General features: G+C 39.7%; 1 protein-coding gene across 1 annotated transcript in view; it reads left to right on the top strand.

Annotated features, from left to right (window-relative positions):
- The first annotated feature begins 775 nt into the window (after positions 1-775).
- prr16 (proline rich 16) overlaps positions 776-16536 on the top strand; it is a 220487-nt gene continuing 204726 nt past the window's right edge. The window contains exons 1-2 of the mRNA XM_048595109.1: positions 776-894; positions 1277-1577. Of these exons, the coding sequence (XP_048451066.1) occupies positions 1446-1577 (132 nt within the window). The 5' untranslated portion in view covers positions 776-894; positions 1277-1445. The remainder of the gene's footprint in view (positions 895-1276; positions 1578-16536) is intronic.

Genomic DNA, 16536 nt, shown 5'->3' with positions numbered 1-16536 from the left:
AATAGGGATCGATTGAAAATTATACCCAACCAAATCTGAAATCATAGCCATAATCTTGGTCGAACTCTCCAACACTCATTACCCTGTTCACTTCTACACTGCGTTCCGGATTTAGGGCTTTTCGCAGGTTTTAGATCCGATATTCTTATCCTAAAAGTGCTGTACAAACTCAGCAGGTCTTGCAGTGGGGAGAAAACAGTTAACGATATGACTCTAAAGTGCTGCCGGACCTGCTGAGTTTCTCCAGCACTGTTTGACTTTGTTTCAGGTCTCCTGCATCTGTAGTATTTTGCTTTTAGTTTTTGATTCTAATCCATCAGTCCTCAGCATAGACAAGCTTAATTCAGATGGGCAATAAGGCGGAAGTGAAGGTCAATCTCTGTTTCTCAATCTCTGCTCACCTCTATCTGTCCTTATCCCTACAAGAGACCTCTATCCCATTCAGGCTGAGAATATCTGAGAAACTCCCCAGCACTTTGAAAGTTAAGCTAATCCGAATGTTATATAAAAAATTGAAAATTGCTGGAAAAAGTCAGCCGGTCTGGCAGTATCTGTGGAGAGAAAGCAGAGTTAAGGTTTCGGGGTCCAGTGACCCTCCAGAACCAGCCCGAATGTTGCTGGCGACATCGTTTTCTCCATTAATATCTGGAGGGAGAAGTTCTCCTTAAGTCCGGAGATTTCGCCAGTTTTCGGGTTCGTAACTGCGGATCCCTGCTGTTTCCAGCTATTTGCCGTTAAATAGCGGATGCGCTGTTTGGGGGGTGGAATAGGGACGAACCGAATTGCTGCCTGCGATCAGTGAAAGCACTAATCTCTCTTTCGTAAAACGCTTAAGCATAGGCTGCTCCAAGATGCTGGAAGCGGATGGTGGAGTCGAGTGCGATTGAACGGGAGGTTAGCCGGCTTCTCTCTCTCTCTCTTTTTCTCACTCTGTGTCTCCAGTACTGATGGATCCGAGACTTGTCTACAATCCTCCTTTCCGTGCGCTCTTTTCAGTAACTCTCCGGGTTATAAAACAAGCGTGAAGTGGCTCTCTCTGTGAACCTATTCCGAGGAAGAGAGCACTTTCTGGATGTAACGTGGAGAAAGAGAGGCGCCTGGTTTCCAGCACAAGAATTGTTTATCCCGAAGAGGCAAGGGCGGTATTAGCATGTGCGGGATGGTTTTAATGGAAACCAGGCTGGGATAATATTTACTTACACATTTTTTTTTTCTCTCTCTCTCTCTCTATATATATGTTGTTGGTGTTTCTAATTTGCCATGCACACTGACGCAGGCGTGCTGGCGAGATTTCCGCAGTCCTTGGGAGCCCGCAGTTACACAGAGTTGATGGCAAACGGCGCGGAGACCGAGTCAGAGGCGGCCAGGAAGCAACAAGATCATGGGGAAGAGCGCCTCGGCTTTCACCTCCTGATCCTCTGTGCCCCTCTGCCCCAACTCAAATAATGTCAGCGAGCTCGAAACAGCCGGAGGGCGCAGCCTGCAAGGCAAAGGTAAAAGAGCAGATCAAGACTATAGTAGACGATTTGGAATTAGTCCTGGGCGATTTAAAGGACGTGGCTAAAGAACTTAAAGAGGTAAGGAATGGTTGATGGAGTGGTGGGGGGGCAAGTGTGGTGTGGGTGGGGGAGGAGGCCAAAGAAATCCAGCTTTCTACTGACATGCCAAAGGAACATCGATCCATTTTCGGGCGAACACATTTAGTTAGAGTGTGCGGAACTGGGCGAGGGAGCAACCAACTCCTGGAACATCTGCTGCCCTCGGTAAACTGCACCGGATTCCAGACAAAACTCCAGACATTTAATAAAGGGCCCTTTTCTCTCCTCTTCAGGGAAAACTGACATGTTCCGCTGTAGACCATTACACAATTCCCAGCCCCTGGTATCCTTTCCCTCCCCGGGCTGGAGAACAGACAGGCGCCTGTTTCAATGACAAGTCCCCCCCTGTCAGCCCGCCCGCGCACGCCTGGCAAAAGACACACACAAACACACACACACACACTTCATAACAACTTGTCTTCCCAATGAGATGTTAGTGAACTGCCTTGTTAGCGCTCAAGAGTAATGGGATATTCACTTTTTGGAATGAAATATATGTCTACCAATCCCTCAATGTCACTCATTGATCTAGTAATAAATTTATCGAATTCCACAATTAATTGCAGTGTCCACAGGGAATTAGCTGAATCGGAAATAATGATCTATCGTCAAAAATATGAATTATGTGTGATCCTATCTGTAACAGTTGTTAGTATTTAGTTCACGTAAATGCACATACAGTCTGATTTATAACTCTTTCCTTTAGAAGGCAGTATTCCAGCATAAATTAATTTCGTTTACAAATCTAAAACTCATTCTTCAGTGCGAAATACACTGGTCTTGCTGTGCTCCCAGGGTCTCGGCGCGCTCTGAAACAGTCCTGATTAGTTATATAACATTCTCATTTTAAGCTGCCACAATAACGTTAGTATTCTCTTGCTGCGGGGGTGTGGGGTGTTGTGGTGGGTATTGGGTGGGGGGGGTTTATTTGAGCTTAGAAATGACAAGGTATATCCCTGTCGTCAATCCTTTATTCATTTTCACAACCAATTGAATATATATTAATTACTTGACAGCCTTTGCTTCACTTTACTACCACTCCTGTTTACAGCACGAAAGAGAATTAAAAATAAAATCCTGAAGGTAAAGTCCGTAAGTAGCAATGAATCAAAATGCTGTCCCCTTGTGCCTTTGGGAGATTGCTATTGACACTGTTATCCAAATCCTTTCGTGGTCCTTTAGACGATTCTTCTGTTAGTTCAAAGCATCGTCCTTGTCATAGGGAGCAACACATGTTGTGAATGTTAGAATAAAGAATGGTTCGGAACGAAATAGTATGTGTGGTGTCTGGAGTTAGTTTCGGGACCACGTGCAATTTCTTTTTTTTTTAAATGAAAAGCCCGAATCGTCAACAGACCCAGATACATCTGCAGTTCATTGTAGACCGGCTATTCTTTGGCAGGATGTACATTTGGTACGCTATTGGCCCAATTTTCTCCTGCTGTTTAAAATGGGCGTGAAAAGATGTTTACTGTGGGTCAGGGATGAACAGAACTCAAAACAACAGGCCTGTGACAATTACAGCAGGAATGTTGCAGCTGCTAGTCACCGCATAGGCAATGACATGTAGTCGTTATAAAAGGACATGCTATGAATTTAGTAAGTACCTCGAATATCTGTGTGCATCACTATACTTTAAGCAATTGCAATGGAGTGGAATTATGTGCCTCCTGTAAACAGTTGGTAAACTGATTAAGCTTTGCGAATATATTTAATGCAATATAGTTAAAATTGGTATTAATTTATTGATTAATTTGAGCTACAATATCTTCTGTCATCCAGTAAATTAATTAAGGATGTTACAGTTTGGGAATTTACTTTTATTAAGAGGATTTATTGATCATTGTTGTTTGCAGTGACCTTTCTACGGGCATAATAAAACAAAATGAGTGAGAAAACATTTCTGATCACCAAATAAGGTATTGCTAATGCTTTGGGGATGCTTGTTTTTGATGGATATGATTTTGCTTGAGGCCTGTGGAGCTCTGAGAGATCAGTGCTGTGCTAAACTCATCTTGTACATTATGTACAAGAAGTGTCCTGGGGCATTTTAGACTAAAAGATGTTACGTCAACTTTTAGTTGTGGTTGTACATAACCTGCTGACTTTTAAGAAAAATAGTTCTCATGGGCTTAGATTTATTTCATGATGCAGTCAAGAACTTTGAACTTCCTTTCACCATGGAGTATTTAAATTAAAATAGAAATTGTGTATAAAAATGGATGGCAAAGTATCATTATCAGAATGTCATTACAAAGTATATGTCTTTAATTCCTTGAAACAGTTTATTTAGAATTTGCAATTTCTCCAATTTTCTGTGCTATGATTCTCAAGATTTGAAGCTATCACAGTGGAAAGCAAACAACAAGTATAACAAATTAGACACTGGTTATTAACATGGTTATGTTCCTACTACCTTCTTCAATACTATTTACATTTAGTGTTGATAAATATCTGAAATCTAAAACTAAATATTAGAAGTGTTCCAGTGGCAATATATTTTATTGAGTCAAATTTTAGTTAATTGTTTATCATAGATAATAAAGATTTTCCTCAATTTTTTAATAATTTATTGGAACACTGGCATTTTAGCTCCAAAAGCTGTGTATATTATGTAGCATAAAGAACCTCTGTATATTTATGACTGTTTCAATTCTAGGTTAAAACCATTGTGAATATCCATTAATCAAACTCATCTTTATGCTTCAAGACATGGTAACTTAATTCTGTAATTAGAATGACAAAAATGATTCAATTTAAATATTTTCTGCTTAAAACATATCCTCATTGAGAGATATATTTAATTGCACAGTATTAACACTCTTATTAAGAGTCATCCATTATTAAATCATCCACCCTCGATTAAGAAAGGTTTTTCCATGGAAATAAGGAAAAACATAATATATGTCATCAATCGCAGGTTGAAATTCTTGAGTTATTTTCATATTCATATTCTTTCAATACTGGGCCAAGTTTCGTATAATTCCAATGCATCTCTGTTGCTGGACTATACCATTCTTCTCTTTTGTCATTGGGATCCCCAGTACTTTTGTTGAAACATTCACTATGTTCTCACCTGAATATATGGTTTGAAAATCATTATGCCAGCTTCCACTGATAACATACAGTGACTATAACATCACAGGATATATCCTTGGACAGTATAGGTCTGAGGAGTTATCAGATATGATTTAACATTTAGAGGCTCTCTCTTTTGATTTTATTTATTCATAAAGCCTACAGATTCATTTATATTTATTATCTATGCAATCCAAACTCCAGGGGAGGTGATGACCTAGTGGTATTATCACTGAACTGTTAATCCAGAGACCCAGATAACATTCTGGAGACCTGGGTTTGAATCCTGCCATAACAGATGGAGGAATTTGAATTCAATAAAATACCTGGGATTTAGAATCTAATGATGACCATGAATCCATTGTCAATTGTTCGAAAAAGCCATCTGGTTCATGAATGTCCTTTAGGGAAGGAAACTGCCATCCTTACCTCCAGACCCACAGCAAGGTGGTTGACTTTGAACTGCCGTCCTGGCAATTAGGGATGGGCAATAAGTGCTGCTGAGCCAGCGACACTCTCATCCCATTAATGGATAAAAACAAAGTTGCTTAGCTCCATCGCTTCACATTTGAAGTCTCTAGATTAAGCATCTTGCGGACTTTCTATTCACACCACACTGCTTTGCATAGGTACTGTAGCAACCTGTATTGAAATTCCATTTGAGTAAATTAGAAACATAGGGCTGAATTCTGTCAGAAATTGGCTAAGTGTTAATTTTGCTGAGTTTTATGGAGGGTTTCTATCTATGAGCCTTCGTGCCATTCCACTTTGCCAATAGGGACCTGAAGTGCTTGCTGGACAGGTATGGATGTGAATGTGTTTGCTGCAATGGAGCATGCCCTGAGATGTAGGTGACTGGTGGGGGGCTGGAGGGGGAAACAGTGAGCGGGAATCATCATGTTATCACTCTATCTTTCATATTGTGAATTGTTGCCACTTAGTTTCACTCTGGTGGACGGGAGAACAGGAAATTGCATATTAATGAGGTGAGATGATGTTATCATGAGGATGTTTGTGCGTGCTATGTGTGCAAAATGGCCTCTTGATGCTGTCTAGCAGGAATTTCACTTTGCCATTCAACACTAGGTTGAAAAGTAGGAGATCTTTGCTTTCAATGACAAGAAGCTCTTTGCTGGCCATATCATACAATTCTCCCAACTTTCTTGCCATTGTCCATGGTGTTCAGAGGCTAGAAAGATTCTGCCTATATCTGTAGATCTGATTAAAAGGTTGCCTTGCCAAATTGGTAGCTGAATGATTGAGGAAAATTTAGTGTTTTAAAGAAATCATGTCTCATGTGGTTGGTTTGACTTCTCAACTACACAAGATGGCTAGTAATGTTCTTTGATGGTTAAAAGAAACACAAAGGCAGAGTTACAAAAAAAACTCATCGTCTCAGCTTATGGACTGCTAATAGCTCGTAAACCAATTCAAAAATATTTGTTCCATGAGAAAACTATTGCTTAACTGAAACACATGAACATTAAATGAGGCAGTTCAACATGTGTTGCCAGCACAAGAGAGAGAGAAGGCAGTAAGTTCTGACCATAGATACTAAAAAGATGACTGTTGACTTTGGAAATAAAATTGGAATGTTATTTGGTGCATTCAAAATACTGAACAATGTTTGGAAGAAATTCAGTGTTAACTTCTTTTTTAATATAAATGTCATTATTAAATAATGTTGAGCCAAAAAATGTTTATGTTCTATAGTTACCCTTGAGACTGATGAAATGGAAGATAAAGTTTAATCCTCTTCATTGTCAGTGTTGCATTAAATTTGATTGTGCTCACCAAAGTGCGTACGACAAAACGGAATAACCAACATTTGACAGCTCCAAGGAAACCATTGATCAGGGCCTTGAAAAGTTGAAAAAAAAAGCTGATTTGGCTTGAGTTCCTAATAACTGATAAGATCTCAAAAGAACTTGTTACTTCAAAACCAGCTGGAAGCTTATAAAGAGAAGTGATATTAGGAAAGATGATGATGAGCATGATGAAGTCATGTAATGGTTCTGAACTACCAATTATTTATTCAGCAGAAAGAAGCAATAAGTTGATTAACAGACACATCAGTGAGGTCAGGCATCTCATCAACTTTAGTATTTAAACTTTTAAGCGTTGAGATATAATCCAGTCATTCTTTTAAATTAGGGAAGCTTTAGATTATTTCACTGCTGCCTCAGCTGCAGGGACCTGGGTTTGAATCCAGTCTTGGGCGACTGTCTGTGTGGAGTTTGCACATTCTCCCCATGTTCGCGTGTGTTTCTGCTGGGTGCTCCGGTTTCCTCCCACAGTCCAAAAATGTGCAAGTTAGGTGGACTGGCCATGCTAAATTGCCCGTAGTGTTCAGGGATGTGTGAGTTAGGTGCATCGGCCACAGGAAATGCAGGGTTACAGGGATTGGGTAGTGTGATGGGTCTGGGTGGGGTGCTCTTCAGAGGGTTGGTGTGGACTTGTCGGGCTGAATGGCCTGTTTCCAAACTGTGGGGTTTCTGTGAATCTATGATCCTCAAATTTAAAAAAAATTCACAAATATTGTGCCATTTTAATTTTATATTGAATGTTAGTTTAAAGCTCAAAGTTAAGTCACTATTCAATCAAGATTTACTGTCTTGTGGCATAGTCCTCAGGCCCAGAACATCTGCACTTTCATCCATTTGTCACGGAGATGTGTCATAACATGTCTGACCAGGTTAATTAAAAATACACTTTAAACCAAATTTGGCTTTAGCTGAAGCTATTTTAAGCTGTACATTTCTTTTACAATGCTGAGATGATAGCTGAAGCATTAGTCAGAATTGACACACAGTTCCCTGGCATAAGGAGAGTAGCATAAACATAGAGTTTGTTTTACATTTATTGATGGGGGCATCATCCGCTGGCCCAGCTTTATTGCTTATCTCTAATTGCACTAGAAAAGGTGGTTTTGAGTTATCATCTTAAACCGCTACAAGTTAGCTTGACTAATAAAAGGGCTGCTCTCTCATTAGATAGAAATGAGTAGTGGTGATCTAACTTGAGGGTTCAGGACACTTTAGGCTAGGAGAGAGGCTGAGAAAGTAAGACCTTCATGGTAACCTTGGTAGCTATGGAAATTGAACCTACACGATTGGCATCACTCTGCATTGCAAACCAACTGCCCAGCCTACTGAATTAACCAATGCTACTTATGCTTCTTGGTAATTCAGCTACCCGTTGGCAACCATTTGGCTGAGCTGCTGAAGGATAATCAATGTCTGAAGAACCCTCCTCAAGAAAGAAGTCAACAAAGGTGATGGTAATGTCACTGGAATAGTAATCTAGCACCCAGGCCAATACTCTGGGGACCATGGGTTCAAATTCCACAATAGTGGATAGAGAAGAAATCAGTGTAACCATTGTCAACTGTCATAAAGAAAATATAATTCATTAATGTCCCTTACAGAAGGAAATTTGCCATCCTTACCTGGTCTGGCCAACACATGACTCCAGACCCAGACTCTTGGTTATCCTTTTGTGCAATGGAATGGGCAATAAATGCTGGTCTAGCCAGCAATGCCCACATTCCATGATTCGATGGAAAAAAAGGTCAGCAACTTGAATCCAGGGTGGAGGATGGGAAAAAATTATCGCTGTAAGAGCTGCTCCTTTTTGACGTATTTTCAGTGTTGGAGCTGATTTCCTCAAAGTCGAGGAGCAGTAATTATTGTTTTATAAGCTGTTACGTTGTTTTGGAACTTTGGAAAGAAAGATCAAAACGACGACACTTTTAAGAAAAGAGGAAGAGAGACAAAGGTAGTGACCATGTGGGAAGTGAATAATTACAACACTTAAAAAATATCTCGATGGGTATATTAATAGGAAGGCTTTCAAGGGATATGGGTCAAATGCTGGCAAATGGGACTAGATTTATTGCGGATATTTGGTTGGCGTGGACAAGTCGGGCCGAAGGGTCTGTTTCCATGCTGTGCAGCTCTATAACTCTATGACTCTACGAAAGAGGTGGAGAAAAGGAAATTTGTCAGGGGAGAAAATAAATTCGACCAAGCATATATAGCAAATGAAAGATACACTAGACATGAAAGTGAAAATATAGTAATTGTGGATATATATCTTAGTTCATGTTGTTTGTCTAGAATATAAGAAAAAAAACTGATTTTTTTCATTGTGGCAATTAACTTGTATAAGCAAAAGGTGGACTCAATTTAAATGAGCTTGTTGTTCCAGTCTGAAGCTGTGTAAAATTCATTGCTGATGCAGTCCCATGGTACTCTGTCACATTGACCAGTATGACATGTTCTCTTATTATCCATTTCATTATTTCATTTGGTAATGGATCAATGAAAAATTGGGAAATATTTGATCATTCATTGAAAGAAGGTCCTGTAGGAAGGTGAAAACATTTGTTTTTCATTTGCTCCTGGCAAAGCTTCTTCTATTGCTCATACCTAGTTGACCTGAAAAGATGCAGATAGGCCATCATGTAGAACAATTGCAGTCCTTCTGTTGCTGGTTCTCCCACAATAGCGTCAGGTAGTGAATTCTAGAATATTGACCCAGCCATAATAAAGAAGCAAAATGTGTGTCTAGATCTGTATGATTTGCAACTTGAGGGTAACTTAGTGTGCTCCTTGGTTTGTCTATACATATTGTTCAACCATAATAGCTTTGCATGCGTAAGAATAAAATTGGAAATTATAACAATAGATGAAATTTACTGATAAAAAGAAATGAAATGCAGAGACCCTATTTAGTTTAAATGCTGATAAATGTTTTGTATTTTCATGAATAAAATATGTACTTATTGTATGCAATTTTTTGTTTTTCTCATGAAGATATTTCTTTTCACATTGTGGCTATGTGCTATTAATGGTATCTTCTTTCTTCTATTCCAGTAAAAATAACACCTAAATTTAGATATCGACAATGGCTATTGACACAGTAAAATGCAAAAGACAATGTTAGCAATCCCTGACAATCTTGCATTGAGATTTGTTCAATGTGGTTATTCAAATTGTTCTGAGTGTAAAGAGATGACACTCTTATGGCAGTAAGGAAACAGTGTCAAGATAATCAATGCAGTGGTCTCTCACAAGAGTTCATTGTCTTGAAGTGAATCCCAAAATAATTGCTGCCTCGAACTGTAAAGTATCAGGGGTACCTCCCTGGACTTGAAACAGTTTTATGTGCACAGTAACTTAGCAAAATATCTATGTACCTATTTTTACTAAAGCACTTGAAAAATTTGGAAATATTGAACATATTTGAAACTTTTAGAGGAACTTCAATTGCCTTTTCTTAGGATGGAATGTTTAAAAAATGTGGTTAACTGGTGATATAGTTCTGTTCGCTCCACTGATCTGAGGGATAATTTATAACCCAAGCACTCATATTGGTTATTCCAAGCAAAGAATTTCAATTTTAGCTTTAATTTGGAGGGAGACCGCTGTCCAATATAGTCACCTGACCCAATATGGTTATTGTTCTTAATTAATTAAACATTGCTCATAACTTTAGATTTCCTTCAATTTCAACTTTTCTAATGGCACCCTTTTTGTCATACTTGAACATGTTGTTTTGAAATTGTTTTCCTTTCTCAGATGCAAAGAAAACTTAAGTATGATTCACAAATACAGGCCTCAATCAATTGTACTTGAAAATGAAGCTTTGGATAAATTGTACTGCTAATTGTCTGTTGGAATTCTTTTTGTATCCTATAACCCCTTCAATGAACATATATCCTGATGTCATGCAGAATAAATAAGTAAATTTTCTCACGATTCCACCAGTCTGTAATAATAGTTGCTTCCATCCTTGGGTTAACACAAAAAAAAAGGACTTGCTGGCCCAGTGGAACTTTCACAAAATACCTGTTACTGGTAATAGCACCCACTTGTGGCTATTTATATATATATATATAGATAAAACTGGTTGTTAGTTTGGTGTCGACTCTGTATGTGCTCAACTTTATTTTAGCCTATCCTGCAAAGATATCACATTTGAAGATGAGAGGAGATTGCTAATGTCCCTACTCAAACAAGTTTATGTTGGATAAAATTCTTACAAGTAGGGGGAATTGTAAGTTGTTTTTGCTGTAAAAGAGATTTAAAAATCCAATCTTCTTTAAAGGTGTTTGAACATTTGTGTGGACTGTTTGTTGAAGATGGCTGCATCAGTAGGTACCACTGGGAGAGCATAATCACAATCGAGAGGGTTCCAGAGTGTATGCAGATTGGTTTGAGATGATTTTCACTACTTGTCATATCTGGATGTTCATAATAACCTGGCTGTTAATCAGGCAGAGGGGGGAAACAAAAAGAGTGATATTTTTGATTGGAACAGGCCCAGCAGAACATGAGAGACTCAAGAATTTGATTATCCCTGCTAAACCGAGAGACGCGCTGCTGTCAGACATTGTGTTTCAGTTTCAGCAGCAGTACAGTTCCAAACCATTGGAGCTTGTTGGTAGTGATTGGTTTGAAACAAGGGATCAGTTTCCAATGCGGATATTGGAGAATTTATCATGGTTGTGACAAAAACTATCCATCCATTGTCATTTTAAAGAATTAAGAAAGAGCATTGTTGAACAGATTTGAGTGTATGACATAAAAAAGTGAGGAACTTGTCAGTAAATTGCTAACATTGCCAAAATTAAGCTTTGACATAGCTTTCCAAGCAGCATTCTCCAAGGAAATGGCAGAAAGTGACTCAAGAGAAGTCAGATTTAACCATCGTCAGATATCTGCTGAAACAAATAAACTGCCACTGAGTAAGAAAATGGCCCCAGTTAAGGCAATTAGAAAGTCTTTTTCCTGATACTCAGGCCAACATCAGGCGCAGCATTTTCCGTTTGGGAAGGCAGAGTGATAGAACTGCAAAAAGGAGGTATATCGGAGGAAGGTGCATGGAGATGGCTGTTACTGCAAATAGCTGTCGATCAGGTCAATGAGGGGGTCATTTGAGATCAACTCAATAAAGATTGATGCATGTTCAAGGAAAATTCACAGGGCACAGTAGTCCAAGTAACATTGGATAGAGCTTCACAGGATATTAAGGTTCACATGGAAACATCAGTCAACATAATTCCGGAATCGCTACTGTGATGAGCGATGTGTGCTTTGCATATCTACTACTATCATTTTGCGAGTTTGGAGTCTTAAAATAATGGCATGTGTGTGTTTGGAGCTTTTGCAAACGGTTTTTGATCAGCCAGTCATTCTGGAACAGTGATTTAATTCAGGAAGTGCCACCAAGCAGGTGTTGGCCAGGGCTGGAATGGGTTAAAGGAACACAGCAGGCCAGGCAGCATCAGAGGTGTAGGAAAGTTGACATTTGGGGTCGGGACCCTTCTTCAGACTTCAGACTTCCTACTCCTCTAATGCTGCCTGGCCTGCTGTGTTTGTCCACACTGTGTTATCTCTGACTCCAGCATCAGCAGTTCTTATTATCTCTAGAAAGGGTTAAAACTTGAATGGAGAGACTGTGAGTCGCTCAAGCCAAACGAGTGGATGTGCTAACAGTCACATACACAATAGCAGCTACTCGGACCAATCAAGAAAAAGGGAAGCCGTACCTGATTGGAGGATCGGCACGTCATAACACGAAATGGATGCCTCTGATTGGATGGAAGCCGATAAGAGATCAGGGATAAAACCTAGCATGGTCTAAGCCCCCTAGCATAACTCCTGGAGAGAAACAGCACATGAGCAGCCCCTCACCAGGAGGTTAGGTGAAAGAGAACAAAGGAATTGTGCAGCCTGACCAGCTGAGCATTCCTGGATTAACACAGTGTGGAGCTGGAGGAACACAGCAGGCCAGGCAGAATCAGAGGAGCAGGAAAGCTGACATTTTGGGTCGGGACCCTTCTTCAGAATTCTCTGAGCATTCCTGGGTAATGAGTTTGGATTTAAGTGCAGTATTAGGTTGGCAGAAGGGTGACTAGTGTGGTTTCTTTTAACTGTTTACAGTTTATATTTGGGAATATTTTGATATTTGAATATTTTTGATATTTAATATTTTTAGATACTTGATATTTGAGACTTTGAGAACAAAAGAAGAGAACTGATTAAGTTAAAGAATACTCCGTGCCTTCTAAACTAACTTTGAGGTTGACTGTTGTCTCAGACAGAGACAGTCAACACAGGGAACCCCTGGAGAGTTAATGGAAAATTGTATTTATTGGCATGGTTTATGACAGGTGGAGCAAACATTGAAGGCTGTTAGCTTTTCTTCAGTTTAAGAGTATGAAGGATTGATGTTTGGCTTAGAAAACCCAGAGACTGAAACATGTTACAGCATTTTGGAGGAGCCTGACTGAGGTCAGAAGCAAGTAAAGTTTCTTTCCTGTGAAGGGGTGTTAATCAGAACAGTTGTGGGAAAAAGAGAAGTTACATAATTTCAAACAAAAAGTTTAGCTTGAGCAGCTTCCAGACCAGGAGTTTTTTTTGGAAATCTGTAGGTTATTCGAAGCTGAGAAAGTCCAAACTCTGTGTTTTGAAAGAAGATTCCACAGTTCACAGGACAAAAGTTGGAAAGATTCAATTAAATCAAACTTAAAGATTTAATATAACAGTGCAATTTCTCTAGGTTTGAATTGCTGTAAGAGATGATGATGGGAAATAGGCTGGAAATTTATTTTGATGTATGTTTTAGGATTTTTTTCTCAACTGTCCTCTGCATCTATGAGTTCGGGTTTATATTTTGTTTTCATCTGTTAAAAAATGATTTTCTGTTTTCTTAAAAAAACTTGGAGCCTCATGTGACTAGTCTGTAAAGACCACTACATTTCGTAAAATATAAAAAGAATCTTTCAAGCTAGATTACAATCCTTTCCCTGACTTGTCCAGTAGTAACATCAGGTGGGATCATAGCACACCTCTCAAATTGAGTCAGCATCAATTTAATAAAATTAAAGTTATTGAAGAAAGAAAATAATTTTAATAGGGAGGATGATAGTTTGATTTACCAATAAGGAGTAATGAGCAAAATTACCCATTATCATATTTGAGGTTCATAAACTAGGCCTTGCTTGGAAGGAACTAGTTAAATATATAATTGTATAATAGCGAAACACTCAGCATAAAACACTGTTTTCATCAAGTATCATTGGATGTTTAGTGAACCTTATCACGGATTCAAGTATTTAAGGCCAAGATACGGCTGAAGCATTCGCAGCAATCTTCAGCCAGAAGTGCCAAATGGATGATCCATCTCGGCCTCCTCCAGCAGTGCCCAGCATCACAAATACCAGTCATCATCCAATTTGATACTGTTGGAGACAACGGAAGTTGCAAAGGCTATGGGCCCTGACAACATTCTGGCAATAGTAGTGAGGACTTGTGCTACAGAACTTGATGCTCCCCTCTCCAAGCTGTTCCAGTACATCTACAACACTGACAATATGGAAAATTGCCCAGGTGTACACAAAAAGCAGGACAAATCTAATACAGCCAAATTACTGCCACATCAATCTATTCTTGATGATCAGTAAAGTGATGGAAGGTGTCATCACTAGTGCTTCCAAGCATCACCTGGTCAGCAATGACCTTCTCAGTGATGCCCAGTTTGGGTTCTGCCAAGGCCACTTGGCTCCTGACCCCATTATAACCTTGGTTCAAACATGGACAAAAGAACTGAATTCCAGGGGTGAGGTGAGCATGACAGCTCTTGACATCAAGGCTGCATTCAACCAAGGGTGGCATCAAGGAGCCTGAGCAAAACTGGAATCAATGGGTACTGGGGAGCAAACTCTCCTCTGGTTGGAGTCATGCCTGTCACATAGAAAAATGGTTGTGGAAGTTAGTCATCTCACCTCCAAGATGTGTCTGCAGGGGTTCCTTGGGATTGTGTGCTAGGCCCAGCTATCTTCAGCTGCCTCATCAATGACCTTCCCTCCATCATCAGGTTAGAAGTGAGGTTAACAAGAACAGAAATTGCTGGAAAAGCTGAGCAGGTCTGGCAACATCTGTGGAGAGAAATCAGTGTTAACGTTTTGGATCGAGTGACCCTTCCTCAGAATGTGGGGATGTTCACTGATAATTGCACAATGTTCAGCAGCATCTGCAACTCCTCAGATAGTGAAGCTGTCCAAATGCATCAAGATCTGGACAATATCCAGGTTTGGGCTGATAAATGGCAAGTAACATTTACACTGCACAAATAATAGACTATGACCATCACCAATAAGAGACAATCCAATCACCATTCCTTGACATTTAATAGAGTTGCCATCACTAAATACCGCACTATCAACATCCCTGAGGTTACCATTGACCATAAGCTTAACTGGACTCCTCATTTAAATTCAGAGGCTATAACAGCAGGTCAAAGGTTCAGAATACTGTAGCAAGTAACTCACCTCCTGACTCCCCAGAGCCTGTCCACCATCTGGAAGGCACAAGTCAGGAGTGTGATGGAATGCTCCCCAGTTGCCTATATGGGTGCAGCTTCAACAACATTCAAGAAGCTTGGAACCATCCAGGACAAAGCAGACCATTTGATTAGCACCATATCTATATATGCATCCACTCCCTCCACCACCGATGCTCAGTAGCAGCAGTGTGCACTATCTGAAAGGTACACTGCAGAAAATCACCACCGATCTTAAGACAATACCTTCCAAGCCCATGAGCCCTTCCATCTAGAAGGACAAGGGAAGCAGATCCATGGAAATACCACCAACTACAAATTCCCTTCAAGTCACTCACCATCCTGACCTGGAAATATATTACTGTTCCTTTGCTGTTCCTGTGGTAAAAGTCTGCAATTCCCTCTCTAAGGGCATGTGGGTCTACCTATAACACACGGACTGCAATGGTTCAAGAAGTCAGCTTACCACCATCTTCTCAAGGGCAACCAGGGATAGGCAATAAATGTTGGCCAGTTGGCGACATCTACAACCCATGAGTGAATTTTTAAAAAATTGATTCAGAAGAATGCGAGACTAATTTGCTGCAGACCTTGTCTAGTGACATGTGCTATGATGAGGAAAATAACGATGAGCTAAAAGGACTGGAGATGGACAACATAATCACAAAGGGCTGAACAGAATAATTGGGCTCCACCTATAATACTAATAGTACGAGTCATACCAAGAAGATGAGAAGGGACATTATACTTCATTTATACATGGCATTGGTGAGATCACATCTTGAATACTGTGCACAGTTTTGGTCTCCTTATTTAAGGAAAAATGTAAGTGGGCTGGAGGTGGGTCAGAAAAGTTTTATTAGATTGATAGCTGGAATTAGTGAGTTATCTGATGAGGAAGGTTTGGACAGACTGGGCCGGTTTCCTCTGGAGTTTAGAAGAGTGAAGGGTGAGTTAATTAAGTGCATAAGATTGTTGGTGATCTTGAGAAGGTGGACATAGGTGTTTTCCTCTTATGGGTTAGTCTGGGACTAGAGTGAACTGTTTCAAGATTGGGATACCTTTTAGGACAGACATAAAAGGGATTGTGTGAGTTTGGAACTCCCTGCCTCAGAAGGTGGTGGAGATGGGGTAATTAAATACATTTTAAGACTGAGGTAGATGGATTCTTGTGAGGCAAGGGAATCAAAGGTCCAGAGTAGATGGAAATATGGATTTTGAAACACACTCAGCACGTGAACCATTATCTTTGTTCTTGCTCCAGAAAACATTACATATATATTTGCATGGCTGTAGTTTCAAATTCAAAATTGATTACACTCTAACAGCAGAGATGGTCTTTAATTTTGTCTGCTTATAAGTATAACATTAAATACAGAGATTGGAGAAACTAAACACAGTTAAGTGGGACTAGAAAGCGTGAACTAGTTGAACCGAAAGATCTGTTCCCATGCTGTATACCTCTATGACTCTGTAAGTAATGCTGATGCAATATCTAGATTGCCGTCCC

This window comes from Rhincodon typus, chromosome 3 (genome assembly GCF_021869965.1).
Source record: "Rhincodon typus isolate 14 chromosome 3, sRhiTyp1.1, whole genome shotgun sequence".
NCBI classification, from domain to species: domain Eukaryota; kingdom Metazoa; phylum Chordata; class Chondrichthyes; order Orectolobiformes; family Rhincodontidae; genus Rhincodon; species Rhincodon typus.
This window is presented reverse-complemented; position numbering and strand designations above follow the sequence as displayed.